A 14,105-nucleotide genomic window follows, 5' to 3' on the forward strand; every position below is an offset into this window, starting at 1 on the left:
CTTAGCAATCTTAATTTGCTCATTTCCTGAGCTGTGAGCTATTCGACAATTAGGTGACGCCAGAAAGTCAGTGTGTTCGGCCACTCTGTGATTTCGGTTGCTGGGAGGATTGTAACAGCCACTAACTCTCAACATTTCAGCTCGCGTTATTGGGGAAAAAAGAAAGAAAAGAAACCAAACGTGGGACTATGTATTTCGCAAAGGGCCTTCTCACCTTCGCGATGGCTACAGCCTCTTTAGGAGGAGCATATGCCAAACTCGATCTTTCTTCCACTTCGAATGTCGTTGTATATTGGGGTGCGTATAACAAAACAACACTGAGCTAGATATTACTTACGCCGCCTTGTGGTTTAGGTCAGAACTCGTTTAAAGGAAAGGGAGAATTGGCACAACAGTCACTGGGGTACTACTGTAATGGTAAGGCCGATCCGGTGCATGGTGCTTTCATTTAATGCAGACACTAACTAATTCTAGATGAGAACATCGATGTGAGGCTTCCCGCTACTAGAGAGCTAGATGAATGTCGCTCACCTGCTGTCAGGTCATCGTACTTGCATTTCTTATGACGATTAATGGTCCAGGGGGGGCACCGGAGATAGACTTTTCCAATGCAAATGATAATTGCACCACCTTCGATGGCACAAACCTCCTGAAATGCCCCCAGATCGGGTACGTACAACATCATCTAAGCTTCATTTAGTGTGGGGCATAGCTAACCACACCAGTACGGATATCACCACCTGCCAAAAGAAAGGAAAGACCATCCTTCTGTCTATTGGTGGTGCTACGTATAGTGAGGGAGGCTTTCAATCCGAATCCGCGGCTACGGCCGGCGCAGACCTTCTCTGGAAGACGTTTGGTCCTCCCACAACCCAGGGTCCTTTTTGGAATGCCTCTTCTCATAATAATACGTCTCGATACCATAACGGTCGTTTCAACCGTCTTAATCGTCTTAACCGTCTTAACCGTCTCAACAGCACTGATATCCACGCAGTCCAAGCTAACTCCACAACGATCCGTCGACCATTCGGTGACGCGACCATTGATGGATTCGACTTGGATTTCGAGGCACCTGTGACGAATATGGCACCATTCGCGAACCGGCTTCGCGAATTGTCAGACGCGGACAAATCGAAGCAATACTTTCTAACTGCTGCACCACAATGTCCGTATCCAGATGCAGCGGATAAGGATATACTCAACGGGCCCGTATCCATTGACGCAGTATTTGTTCAATTCTACAACAACTGGTGCGGAGTAAACTCTTTCTCAGCAGGCCAACAAAAGCAAAGCAGCTTCAACTTTGAGCAATGGGACAACTGGGCGAAAACCGTATCCCAGAATAAGAAAGCCAAGGTCTTGCTTGGTGTTCCGGCGAACACGAGCGCCGCGAGTACGGGCTATATCCCAGCGTCGGAGCTGGAACCAGTGATCGCATATAGCAAGTCATTTGAGAGTTTTGGAGGTGTTATGATGTGGGATGTTAGTCAGGCCTATGGCAATAAGGGTTTCTTGGATGGCGTGAAAGGCGCTCTAAGAAACTCCACAGCACACCTTTTGCGCCATGGATTTCGTCTTCCGTCATTTTATCCTGTCATAGGCCGGTAGTTTATAATGGCCCGCATTATTTATCTTTATGTTGCACATGTTTACACTAAGCTAGGAGTTCAATGTTTATATTTTTGTGTCTGTTAGTGGGCTTGGCGGACGGAAAGGCATATGTATATAAAGTAAGAAGTGAGGGCATTAATTCCTCTGTTGTCTCGGCCTGATACTTCCAACAATTTAATCACTTTATCCCTTACAAGTTACAAGAGTTAGGGCAAACACTTGGCACGTGGTGTGATATGGAGGCCCTTCAAGCTCATGCAACTCATTTCTCGTCCATCACACCCTCCGCCCTGGACAACACAAATCGATGCCCACGTATTTCTGCACGTAACAATCCAATGATTCGCTTCAATCACCGAGGGTGTTTTTCGGCCCGGGTCAAGAACCAAAACAATCAAGGAATTTAGATCCCAATTCCTCGAAGGATGCAGAAAATTAGCGCATCAGGATCCGCCCTAATGCATGAACTATTGATTCTCCGTCCTGCCGATCCTCCTTGTTCTCGATCTGATTCAGCTCGCCTCTATATCCACTCCTAGATATCTTGACTAAAAATTTACATTCTCTAGATTAAAGGGTCGTCGCGAACTATTCTACATCCTCCGCTAATTGGGCTGTTCAAACCACCAAAAACCCTCGACATGCAGAAACAATAAATCCTGCATATGCACGACCCCTCCCTTCAGTCGATTCCAAGGAATACCGAGCAATCCATTGTCTTCCGAGATGCAATGCGGTGGTCCTATGTCGTATCACTAGGATTTTTTTGCCATACAGTGGGTTTGCCTGCTCTTGGCAGCATGCAATGCATGATGCCCTTTCTCAGCTAGGCACCTAGTGGGCATGCGCAGGTGAATCCTGCTCAGATGCTTTTGACAATATTTAAACCATTTATGGACCCCCTTCCTTCCTTCAGCCGTCTATCATTCCTCGTCGTCGAGTATTGATCGCTCGCTCAACATGGCTCCTAAGTCTCTTTTCTACACCCTTTTCTCCTCCCTCACCGTTGCCCTCGCGGCATCCGTCCCTCAAACCGACTATGAAGTTATTGTCGTGGGAGGTGGCCCCGCAGGTCTCAGTGCGCTTAGCGGTTTATCCCGTGTAAGACGCAAGACGGCTCTCTTCGACTCCCAAGAATATCGCAATGCTGCTACCCGGAACATGCACGATGTGATTGGCAATGATGGTATGGACAGACCCCACTCCGCACTCCCTATATACCAAGTCAAACCTCTCCCGGAAGTATTTACAAGGGCTAGACTGACATACCACGAACTAAAGGCACCGTGCCCAGCGAATTCCGCGGTCTCGCCCGCGAGCAGATTTCCCGGTACGACACCGCAACCTTCATCGACAAGAGAGTCAACACCATCGAGAGTGTCTCTGACGAGGCCTCCAACACCTCGTACTTCCGCGCCCAAGACGCCGACGGCAATGCGTACACTGCCCGCAAAGTCGTCTTGGGCACGGGTCTCGTAGATATCATCCCCGACGTACCGGGCCTGCAGGAAGCCTGGGCAAATGGCGTTTACTGGTGCCCCTGGTGCGACGGATATGAGCACCGGGACCAGCCATTCGGTATCCTGGGTGCGCTCCCGGATGTCGTCGGCAGCGTGTTGGAAGTATACACTCTGAACACGGATATCATTGCTTTCGTGAACGGTACACAGACGCCGGACCAGGAGGCTGAGTTGGCGAAGAAATACCCCAACTGGGAGGCACAGCTGGAGGCGTACAATGTGCGCCTGGAGAACGAAACAATCGCGTTCTTCGAGCGCATTCAGGACGGTAGCCAGGTAAAGGACAGGAACGGCACCAGACAGATTGATATATTCCGTGTTCATTTCACCAATGGCTCGTCTGTTGATCGTAATGCTTTCATCACCAACTATCCCAGCGAGCAGCGGTCGGATCTTCCCAAACAGCTGGGTCTGACTATGCTCGGCAACAAGATCGATGCCACTACCAACCCTGGTATGAGGACCAGTGTGCCTGGTGTCTTTGCTATTGGCGACTGCAACAGTGATAACAGCACCAATGTGCCTCATGCTATGTTCAGTGGTAAGAAGGCTGCTGTCTTTGCGCATGGTATGTTTTCTTTCCTTTCACCTACTATTCCACCATGTTGTTCAAGGCTGACATGTGCCACAGTCGAAATGGCTAAGGAGGAATCTAACGCGGCCATCGGCAAGCGTGATGATGACTTGGTGAAGGAGGTTGAGAAGCGTATGGGCAATGATATGGAGAAGATCTACAACCGGGCCAGAGGATTGTGATCGATCTATGTGATCGATGGCCACCGATAGTTGTCATCGCTGGTTTACGAGACCTCTTATCAACTCTTTCATTCTGTGATATACGTTTAACAGTATAATTTGATTCTAATTTAGTCTAAAGGACGTTAGGTATGACGTGGAGCCTTTTCCCGATTTAGGACAGTACGTAGGTAGATTTCCAATTAAATTACAAATTCCTAAGTCATGAAACCATTAATGATTGATAAAAGGTTAATGATCTGTAAATTTTGTATAGCCCTCCATCCAATGCCTATTATCATGAGCTTACAGCTTCTCCACCGCCGTCATTATGTTGCATATTGTCATTACTCGAGGCTTGCGCAAGTCATATCAAGGAGATTGTATTACTCAACCTCCTCTTCCTCCTTAGGAGCAGCTAAGTAAAATCGCGCTGGCGGCTGTCCAGGCCTTTCATACTCAACGGTCAAGCGGGCAAGATGACCAAGCAGATTTTCAATCTTAAGGTCACTCTTATCGCGCTTCTCTCGACCCAGGTCATCAAGCCATTTGAACTTGTTGAGCATGAAATACACTAATGCGATAACAATGGTCACGCCCAGAGAGTAGCCCCAGATTCGGACCACAGTAACAATATCAGTCCAGCCGTTCGTTGTTTCAACGAATTTGTCGGCGGGTCTGGTGGGCATATCTTGGTTCGTGAACCAACCAAACAAACAGAAAATGGTTGCCAAAACGTCCACTCCCAGAATGGCGGTAACTAGGTGGATTGAAGGCCACGTGTCGGCGCCACGCGTGATGAAAATAAGCCAGTTTTCTGTGAGAGCAACTTCGAGGAAGATCACTTCTTGAATCGAGCCCCAGTTTTGAATAATACCACCCGATGGGAGGAACATAGTACCGCGAACTACCCAAGTTCCCATGGCAAGCAAGAGGCCTAGCAGACATGAAATGAACCAGATCTTCGGAAGTTGCCATTGCACAGGCCGCAGCTCAAACGATGCATTATCATAAGCAACCGCAACAGTGGCAAGATCAGCGAACAGAGCAAGGAAGACTACCAACTCAACACGGATGCTCTCGTTGATGATTATCATCGACGTGACCAGGTAGATCTCTAAATGCAAGCAGAGAGCAATACGATATTGGATATATGCCTTCATGCGATGGAAAATTTGCCGAGCAACTTTAATCGAATCAATGATTGTTGACAGGCCTGGTTCCAAGAAGACGATGTCTGAAGCGGATTGTGCTGCCTCTGTAGCTCCTTCTACTGCAATGCCGCAGTCAGATTTCTTCAATGAAGGCGCATCATTAACACCGTCACCAGTCATCGCAGTGAGATGGCCTCGGTCCTGAAGCATCTGAACAACTTGATATTTGTGTTCAGGGAAGACCTCTGCAAAACCATCTGCTTTTTCCACCAAGTCTCCTGCCATTGCACCGCTAAGCCCTCCATGAATGAGCTTGTCTGAATTATATACTTTGGTTCCAAGGGCGAGCATCTTGCAAGTCTCTTTAGCGATGGCTAATGCGTCACCTGTAAGCATTTTGACGCTGATGCCCAAATTCTGTGCCTCGTGGATTGTTTGCGCGGTGTCCTCTCGGGGTGGATCAAACATCGGCAGCATACCGAGGAGGGTCCATTCTTCTCCTTCTTTCTGGACTGCAACTCCCAGAGAGCGGAAGCCTCTGTGTGCAAATTCCTGCGCTTTGGCTTTGTACAAATCGGCAGTCTGTTTAGAACAGTTTGTCAACTGGAGCACAGCCTTGGGTGCGCCCTTGGTGCAGGTATATCTGATTCCATCACAACTTGCGATGGTCACGATACGCTTTGAAACCGGATCAAATGGTTGGAATTTTTCCGTCTTCCACCCTCTGCGCAGAATCTCCCGTGCCTTGGGGTACTGCCTGAGGGTCAGAATAGTAACCTTGTCAATCGGATCTAGCGAATCGATGTTGTGGGACGACGCTAAAACTGCCACGGCAAACATCCAGTCGACATCCACATCTTCGGCCACATATGGGTTCCGAATGCTCAGCTTGTTTGCTGTAAGAGTGCCGGTTTTATCGGAACACAAGACATCAACGCCCTAATGATAAGTTATTAGCATTTTCGTCGGGGCAGGAGATATCGCTCCTAACCTACCGCAAGCGACTCAATTGCAGTAAGCTTCTGTACAATAGCCTTTTTCTTTGCAAGGTAAGCTGCTCCTACAGCCATAGTAGTGGTTGTAACGACGGGGAGACCGACAGGGACGCCGACAATAAGCAAAGCCAGGGTATAGTGGAGAAGCGTTTGCTGGCGAGGGGAAGCAATTGGGATATGCCGGAAGAAACCGCCAATCCATGCAGCCAGGATCCATGCCATGACGAGAATGAGAAGTGATGTACCGATGTTATCCATGACCTTTTCGAAATGACCTGCACCTTGGGCCGCCTGCACCATGGTCGCTGTTCTACCCACGAACGAGAGCTTCGCAGAAGTCTGTACAACGGCATATGCTTTTCCACGCTTACACCCAGTCGTGTAATAGATCATTTCGCCCATATAACGATCAACTGCCAGAGACTCCCCGGTGATAGCTGAATGATCACAAGCCAGAATAGGGTAACCTCGCTTCTTGGGCTTCTGTGGCTTTTCATTATCCCCTTCTTTGTTCTTGTCTTTTTCACCTTCAGCTTCTTCAATGTCGGATTCGGATGTGCTGCTTAGGTCGCCCTGATGTTGCATTGTCTTGAATTCTTCCCATCCGTTTGGATCGTTCACATCACAAATTATCCGTGCATCAGCGGGGACAACTTGGCCGTCGCCAATTATAATCTGCCATCTGTGTCAGTCCCCCAGCGCAGGCTTCAGAGAGGTCAGTTTGAGATTGCCAAACATACCACATCACCGGGAACGAGCTCGCGGGCCAGAATCTCCTGTTCCTGGCCATCACGGACGACTGTTGTCCTCATTGCAATATCTCCCTTGAGGCTGGCGACAACATCGGCGGCTTGTTTCTCTTGGTACCAACCGACAGCCGCATTCAGACACAGGATACCAATGATGACACCGAAATCGATCCAGTCATCTAGACCTGCTGCAAGAAGGACGGCCAGCTCCATAACTGCGACGGGTCAGTTGCACGAATCGCTCAAAGGAATGGAACGCGCTTAATGTAAGCCAATATGACTTACCATACAAAATAGGGCCCCTAAAGTAAGACAAGATCTTGGCGATGGGATTCTCCTTCTCCGACACTAGCTCGTTCCATCCCGCTCTGCGACGCCTATCTGAGACCTCATTGCTGGACAGACCTTGATGGATGTCGGTGAGTAGCCAGTCTTCCGGGAACTGGCCATTGTCTTGTTCCACATGTCGAACGAGGACCTTGCGTTTCTTCCAGGGAGCATACCAGACTCTTCTCACCTCTTCCTCTCCCTGTGTTTCATCGCCTCGACCGCCCTCGCGGTAGGTCGATGCGTACTTGACAAGCTTGCCATATTCGTCAAGATTGGCCCAATCTTCCTTGTAAGACACTCGGGAGATACGCCTAGATGCGCGTCCCTCAGAGGTAGAAAGTCGACCCTGAGATCCTGGTGCTTGAGCTACCCGTTCCACGTCATTTGAGGCACCGCCTTGCTCGGCCATTTTGCTCTCGGTTACTTGCCAGGGGCAGCAGGGCTTCACCTAATATGCCCAACGCTTATTCAACCGGCCAAGGGGAGCGAATTGGGTTATAAAAACGAGTGCTCTCACAGAATGATCGAACATACAGCGAACGAGAAGGATCTCCCCTTGTGGGCACTAGTAAGAACAAGAACTCGCAAAGATTTTTCGCATTTCCCTTCCGTGAGGGCAAAGGGAGCTACAATAACCACCAACTCCGTGTACAGGGCCAACCCTCAGACGGAGTTGGACAGTCGTACTACATACAGACTATCATGCTGACGTAGTAGATCCTAGGAAGCTTCCGGCTAGTCAAGTTGTGATAGAGGCTAAATAACGGTCGAGGACAAGCCCATACTGTATTTTGACCAGACATGGCTGCGTGCACCGGTTGAGCGCAAAGTCAATTTGGGTGTGAGTTGGGATATCCTCAATGGTTTTGACGTATGAGACGGTGGTGACCTATCCGAAATAACCCGGCTGAAGTATATGAACGAGGGGCCAGGGAAACATCAGAGCCCATTCGCTCCGGCATTTCTATGCCCAGGCATTCAGATACACAACGCAAAGAATTGACTCTAGAAGAACCGCATGACACGAGGAGGATACCCAGGGTTCTAGACCTGAAATGCCAGCGGAAAGAGAGTCGGGGACCCACGGAAGACCTGACCAGGAGACCTTCCTATAAAAGGATAACAGCTGGGACACGAGAGCTCAAAAGGGTTCACCCTTGCTCACTTATAATCGTCGGGAGTGTAACAACCCCCACGAAAGCCTATGGGCTGGGTAACTTGGAAGGATGAGAAGGTATAGACCAATGGGAAGGATATGATATGTTGCGGACAAGAGTGGAATGTTGGATTCGACCTTAAATCAAGTGATCGGCACTACTAGTACTGCCTGCAGGTGGGAATGGCCCCAGTCCGAGTTGGGACTAGTACTAGTAGTTGCCTTAGTGCGTCCCTACTAATGAAACTTACCAACTCCGTAACTCTCCCCGTTTGACACTTTCCTAAGTGAGCGTCTTGTATAAAATGTAACCTTGACCGGGAAGTAAATTTTAATTCCAACATCAACGTCCTTCCAGACTTCCTTTCCTAACGCTTCCGGCTGGGGATCTCACGACGTAATCCTCTCATCATCCACTCTATCATGTATGCTGTCGTGTTGAAATCTCAACCCTACATACCTTCCTTGGCTACATACTTCCCTCCTTGGGATTAGATTCTGATACAACCTAATCCAATCCGACGCTTGTCTGATACCGTGCCGTCATCACTACTGTGTAGAACAATGCGACTTACCTCATACTACTCAGTAGTAGTAGTAGTAGTAGTAGTACCGACACACTTAGTACTTAACTTACTGCTTCTCCTCCTGTTTTCTATGGGTGCGATGAAGTTTATTTGTCCAATTTAACTTCCGTGGCTGCTACACCCAGATTATAATGTATAACCATACTATGCCACCATTTCGGACTGGTATGCGTAATGGACTTCTCTATTTCCAAACGTCTTCTAGCATATCTTCGTGACTCGTTCTATGAGCGGACCCCAACTGAGATTGGACACTTATTTGCCGCCGGTCTTTCCCGTAGGGATGTAGAACAAAACAGCCGGCTGGCCCGGTGCGTAAGCCTTGTCCACACGGTAAAACCCCTTACGCTCAAACTGGATGATGTCGCCCTCCTTCAGCTCAGCAACATTGCAGTCAGCAGTAGCACCCTCCCTGAACTCGGTGTTCCTGTTCAGGACGTCCTCCAGAGCATCATCCTCCTGCAAGGTATCCTTGTTGAGTAGGTAGTCGAAGTCGACCAATTCCACGGGGACCAGCTCCTGGTCAGTAGACAGCCAAGTGACTTTCTTCTCAGTCTTCTTGAAATCACCTTCCAGGTGCAGCTCCAACTCAAGCTCCTTAACAACACCGGAGCTAGGGTCAGTCACAATCTGGCGAACAATGGCGTTGCCCCAGTTCATCAAGGTGATCTCCTCATCCTGCTTGAAGCTCTTGGCATCCTCCTGGTCAAGGAGGATGGATCCACTGTAGGCGACCTTCTTCATGCCAACTGAAGGGTTCTTAATATGCTTGGGCTTCTCTTCAGTGTAGGGTGCGGGAGCTCCCTTAATAGTTGCCTTGACAACGTCTTTCTGAAGAAGGGCGGTATGGCGAGGTGCAACTGGGTCAATATACTTCTTGTTTGTCGCCCAGATGAGGGTCCAGTCAAGGTTTGTAATATTCTTGCTTGGGCCTTGTCTGAGTATGAACTCCCGCAGGGCAGGGATGGTCATGCCTCGTCTTCTAATACCACGGATTGTAGGGAACCTAGGGTCATCCCAGCCCCAGACAACGCCCTCGTTAACAAGCTTAGTAAGCTTGCGCTTGGACAGAAGGGTTCGGATGAAGTTCATCCGAGCAAAGTCCCAGATCTGCACCGAGCGGAGTTTGAGGGCGTCCAGCATCCACTGGTACTGAGGGTTGCGATCACGGTACTCAATAGTTCTAAGAGCATGAGTAACACCTTCAATAGAGTCGACAATAGGGCATGCAAAGTCATAAGTGGGGTAGATCTTCCACTTGGTGCCCGTGCGGTGGTGCGGGTCAGGGTTGGACCGGTAGATAACAGGATCTCTAAGAGCCTTGTTCTTATCATCGACAGAGATCTAAAGACTGATGTGAGAAAATGCTCCTGAAGTGAAGATATGAACCTTAAATACCTTGGCACGAATGCACCAGCCAAGACCCTCAGGAGAGCCCTTCCTCATTTCCTCGAATCGAGCAAGGTTCTCCTCAACAGTAGCATCACGACGCTTACTAGGCAGACCGTCCATTCTCTGCGCCGCCATAGTCTCCTTGTCTGTATCGTCGGCATATGCTTTTCCATCCTTGATGATCTGTACACCATACTCGTAGAGCTGGTCAAAGTAGTCACTAGTATAGCTCATCTTGTCGGGCTTGATGCCCATGAGAGCAAGATCTTCAACGATAGCATCCTGGAACTCGGAGTTTTCCTTGGTAGGGTTGGCTTGACAGATGTGAGAAAGTTGTCAACGATGTTGTAGGGTGGAGGTGAACTCACTGTCATCGAAGCGGACAAGCAATGTGCCATTGTACTTCTCGTGGGCGAAATAATCATTGAGAAGGGCTGCTTTGGCGTGACCAATGTGGAGATATCCTGAAGGCTCAGGGGGGAACCGGGTCACGACACCCTTATCAGTGTTCAGAAGCGCAACGTCGTAGTTAGCACCGCCTTCCTTGCCCTTGGTAGCCTTTTTGTCCTTTGCTGCGACATTCAGCGCCTCAAGGGCAGATGTGGCCCACGGACAGAGGTCTTCCAAGAAGGTAAACCACCGAGTCAAGTTGACAAGAGCTCCCTTTCTGATAGCAGAAATAGCGACACGGTTTCCGCGGAGAGCACCCCACAAGGCAATGTCAGCTGTGGAAAGCGAGTATCCGACGATGAAGGACCGGAGAAGGAGATGGGTGTTAAGGCGCTGGAGTAAAGGATCAAGGGCCTTGAAGTCGAGGGTAGTAAAGGTATCAAGCTGAGAAAGCCACTCGTTCTCCTAGTAGTATTATTAGACGAATGGCCCCCAACCGTAGAAGGATAGCAACCATAGACTGGGGTTATAAAGATATGTAACGTACCAGCTTCTGATCTTTCGAGTTGAGGAATGGGAAGTCCTTGAGCAACTCCTGGATAGCATTCACTGTTCCGAAAACAGGAGTTCCACTAATACCGGTGAACTGAACAACAGCCTTATCGCCCTGGTCAAGAACAGCCTTGTCCTCGTAGGTGATGTTAATCACCGGGGATGGTCGTGCTTCATTGATAGAGGTTGCGACAAGAAGAACAGGAAGCAGAGAAGCCTGGTTGGCCTTGGTGGCCAAGGTCAACTGCATATTAGACATGATGTCTCCGAATTCACTGGTAAAAATCCGAATGAATCCTTCTAGATCTTGTGTGGTGGGAAGAAGAGCATCATGAAATACTTGGAGGGGCATTGACTCAATCGGGGTTCCGCCGGCGTCACATTTCTCCGCGCGCCGCCCGCAGGTCGGAGAGCTCTCGGGCAGAAAACATTCCCTTTCCGCAAGAACACCGGGAAGTCACATCTTATAGCCACCGCAATGGCTTCCTACAGTTCACTCATGCCCACCGCGGCAAGGAGTCTCTTGTCGTCATGCCGCTCTCCGCTTCGCCAGGGGTCAATGGCCCCTCTCCTCTCCAGCTTTCAGCAGGTTCGAGGAGCCAAGAACAACCCTCAAGCACAAGGTAAAAAGAACAAGGAAAAGAGTAAGAAGACAAAGAAGGGTCCTCGTGAGTTCAAGCAAAGGGATCTGAAGGATCTTGATCAATACGCGCTTTGCGATGCTATGAGGTACGCGTAACGTGTCTGGCCATGTCCAAATTTCACCTTTTTACTGACGTGGAATCTGTTAGGTATCTTCGTGCGTTCGAGGTCGGCCGCGAACCAGCTACCTCCAAATACGAAGTCCACATCCGGTTGAAGACGATGAAAGACGGCCCAGTGATCCGCAACATGCTCCGGTTTCCTCATTCAGTCCAAACAGAATCACGGATCTGTGTCGTCTGCCCTGCTGGATCTAGGCATGAGAAGGAGGCTCGTGCGGCTGGAGCCGTTCTTGTCGGAGAACAAGAGGTGTTTGATAATGTGAAAAAGGGCATAATCGAGTTCGATCGTCTGATCTGTCACCCGGATAGCTTGGAGGCCTTGAACAGGGCCGGACTGGGCAGGGTCCTCGGTCCTAGAGGATTGATGCCCAGCGCAAAGACAGGTACCGTTGTTGAAGATGTCGCTTCGAGAGTTGAAATGCTGCGTGGTGGTACGGTATACAGGGAACGAGATGCTGTCATTCGACTTCCAATTGGGCAGCTGGCATTCACCCCCGAGCAGTTGCGAGACAATCTGCGCGCCACTCTCGAGCAGATCAAGAAGGATGCGGCCGGCCTCAATGACCGCATAAACAAGGAGATCTATGAAGTGGTAGGCTGGTCTCTACTCTGAAAGCACATGTATCAACTTAGCTGACTACGATTAGGTGCTGAGCTCTACCAATGGCCCTGGTTTCAGTTTGAACGGAGAGTTCAAGTCCGACAATTCCCCTGATACTGCATCTTTGAGCGGTCTGTAAAATAGCTTCAAGTTCCGTGCGTTTTTGGGTGTACAAATTATGTTATATTAGGAAGGACACGGTGTATAATGGTATTGTTTCATATATTCCTGGAGAACCCAACACCCCAAACGCCAACGCTATGCAAAAGCCTGGTTCATGTACCGGACAGGTTCTATATTTTCAGATTCTTCAGTGCAGATACTGCACTGGTGTCCTCCCCCATGAGTTTGTAGAGACGCAATACGGCCAGCGTTTTTGTATCCCGTTTCTCGCCCGCGATCTTCGCTTGTTCGAGCGCAGTTTTAAGGTCCAAGAGTACTGCAGATCTAATTTTCAACAGTCGTGGCTGTTGACTGACCAGGAATGGATGATCGTCACCTATCCGCGACGACAATCTTGTCAAGTATACATATTTTTGAATGTGATGCTCGAGCCTCTTCAGTGATACCAGGGGCGTGGCTGATGCGCCGTTCGGGATCGCTTCATCTTCACTCTCCTCGCTTTCACTGTCCAGTAGATCGGAATCCGTATCGAGATCCTTAGCAGCGTCGCCTTGGCGCACAGGTGTGGTGTCTCCAATCATCAGTTTCCTTTCTAGTTCGTCAACCCGATCGGCGTAATCCAACAACGCTCTCCCAACATTTGCATTCTTCCGTAGGCGCTTCTTCTCTTCCACTAGTTGCTCTACCTCTCGATACCGGGCGTCAACCTTATCGCGGATGGACTGGACATCCCGTTGGAACGTCAACAGTCCAACTCGAACTTGCTCTACCTTCTCTTCCCCTCCCCGCAGTGCAATCCCAAGCGACAAAAAATCCTGGTAATTCTCATTCACCAGGTCCAGTAACTCCCGACTAAGCAGTTGGTCCAAGTCGCGCAATTCCTGCCGTAGGTCTTCAAGGCTCTGATGGCGGTTTGTCAGGGAGGACAGGTACTTTGCGGGGTCAAAGTCGGGGGCGAGGAAGGAGGAACGGGACAGGGGCTCTGGAAAAGGGAGTCCGGAGGTATCGTCGTCGAGGTCGGAGGTAGACTCGTCCGAGTCGCCAAACTGTCGCATTACGGTGAATCAACAAAGAGTTTATGGTGGGGACCAACAACGATCAAACGGGGTTTTGCATACGCGAAACTTATTCATTGCAATCTTTACGCGTGCAAATGGAGCGATGGAAAGAAAGTTTGGGAATATGTAAAGATCTACTGGAAGTTCGTCGAAAAACAACCTTGTGGTGGAGTAGTTGTAGAAGGTAGGTCGTTCTCGGGCTCTGGGGTAAGTTACCTCGTACTGTTAGTTAGGTAGTAGTTTGTAAGGTAAGTAGTTGGCCGGTATTTAATTTATGGAGTGACTGTCCTTTGGAACGCTTTCCCTTTATGGTCTGGTTCCACCGGTTCAACAATGGAACGGGATCTATAGAGACTATTATACAATACATCTGATTTTAGGCATCTTG

The 14,105-nt window shown here is 49.4% G+C and overlaps 6 protein-coding genes across 6 annotated transcripts; 3 read left to right on the top strand and 3 right to left on the bottom strand.

The window, feature by feature from the left end:
• Positions 1 to 188: 188 nt before the first annotated feature.
• BDV38DRAFT_273220 (glycoside hydrolase family 18 protein) lies at positions 189 to 1,608 on the top strand (the record flags this gene model as incomplete). The annotated part of the gene is made up of 3 exons (XM_032057639.1): positions 189 to 287; positions 542 to 669; positions 726 to 1,608. The coding sequence occupies 3 exons, from the start codon at positions 189 to 191 to the stop codon at positions 1,606 to 1,608; spliced, it is 1,110 nt and encodes a 369-aa protein (XP_031910888.1).
• A 963-nt stretch (positions 1,609 to 2,571) lies between these two features.
• On the top strand, positions 2,572 to 3,887 carry BDV38DRAFT_273221 (NAD(P)/FAD-dependent oxidoreductase; the record flags this gene model as incomplete). The annotated part of the gene is made up of 3 exons (XM_032057640.1): positions 2,572 to 2,797; positions 2,893 to 3,699; positions 3,763 to 3,887. 3 exons carry the CDS (start codon positions 2,572 to 2,574, stop codon positions 3,885 to 3,887), a joined length of 1,158 nt encoding a protein of 385 aa, XP_031910889.1.
• Positions 3,888 to 4,132: 245 nt separating this feature from the next.
• On the bottom strand, positions 4,133 to 7,957 carry BDV38DRAFT_146830 (putative plasma membrane H(+)ATPase). The gene is made up of 4 exons (XM_032051553.1): positions 7,050 to 7,957; positions 6,756 to 6,979; positions 6,016 to 6,690; positions 4,133 to 5,959 (listed from the first exon to the last, which is right to left on the bottom strand). Exons 1-4 carry the CDS (start codon positions 7,501 to 7,503, stop codon positions 4,253 to 4,255), a joined length of 3,060 nt encoding a protein of 1,019 aa, XP_031910890.1. The 5' UTR covers positions 7,504 to 7,957; the 3' UTR covers positions 4,133 to 4,252.
• A 1,135-nt stretch (positions 7,958 to 9,092) lies between these two features.
• BDV38DRAFT_285405 (glutamate--tRNA ligase GUS1) lies at positions 9,093 to 11,430 on the bottom strand (the record flags this gene model as incomplete). Its single annotated transcript, XM_032060481.1, has 4 exons — positions 9,093 to 10,181; positions 10,236 to 10,543; positions 10,598 to 11,084; positions 11,167 to 11,430. 4 exons carry the CDS (start codon positions 11,428 to 11,430, stop codon positions 9,093 to 9,095), a joined length of 2,148 nt encoding a protein of 715 aa, XP_031910891.1.
• Positions 11,431 to 11,538: 108 nt separating this feature from the next.
• BDV38DRAFT_146839 (mitochondrial 54S ribosomal protein uL1m) lies at positions 11,539 to 12,752 on the top strand. The gene is made up of 3 exons (XM_032051554.1): positions 11,539 to 11,900; positions 11,963 to 12,527; positions 12,583 to 12,752. The coding sequence occupies exons 1-3, from the start codon at positions 11,650 to 11,652 to the stop codon at positions 12,673 to 12,675; spliced, it is 909 nt and encodes a 302-aa protein (XP_031910892.1). The 5' UTR covers positions 11,539 to 11,649; the 3' UTR covers positions 12,676 to 12,752.
• Positions 12,689 to 13,905, bottom strand: BDV38DRAFT_146803 (COG2 family protein). The gene is made up of 2 exons (XM_032051552.1): positions 13,778 to 13,905; positions 12,689 to 13,705 (listed from the first exon to the last, which is right to left on the bottom strand). The coding sequence occupies exons 1-2, from the start codon at positions 13,790 to 13,792 to the stop codon at positions 12,830 to 12,832; spliced, it is 891 nt and encodes a 296-aa protein (XP_031910893.1). The 5' UTR covers positions 13,793 to 13,905; the 3' UTR covers positions 12,689 to 12,829.
• Positions 13,906 to 14,105: the final 200 nt, after the last annotated feature.

Source organism: Aspergillus pseudotamarii (genome assembly GCF_009193445.1).
Source record: "Aspergillus pseudotamarii strain CBS 117625 unplaced genomic scaffold BDV38scaffold_49, whole genome shotgun sequence".
Taxonomy (NCBI): Eukaryota; Fungi; Ascomycota; class Eurotiomycetes; order Eurotiales; family Aspergillaceae; genus Aspergillus; species Aspergillus pseudotamarii.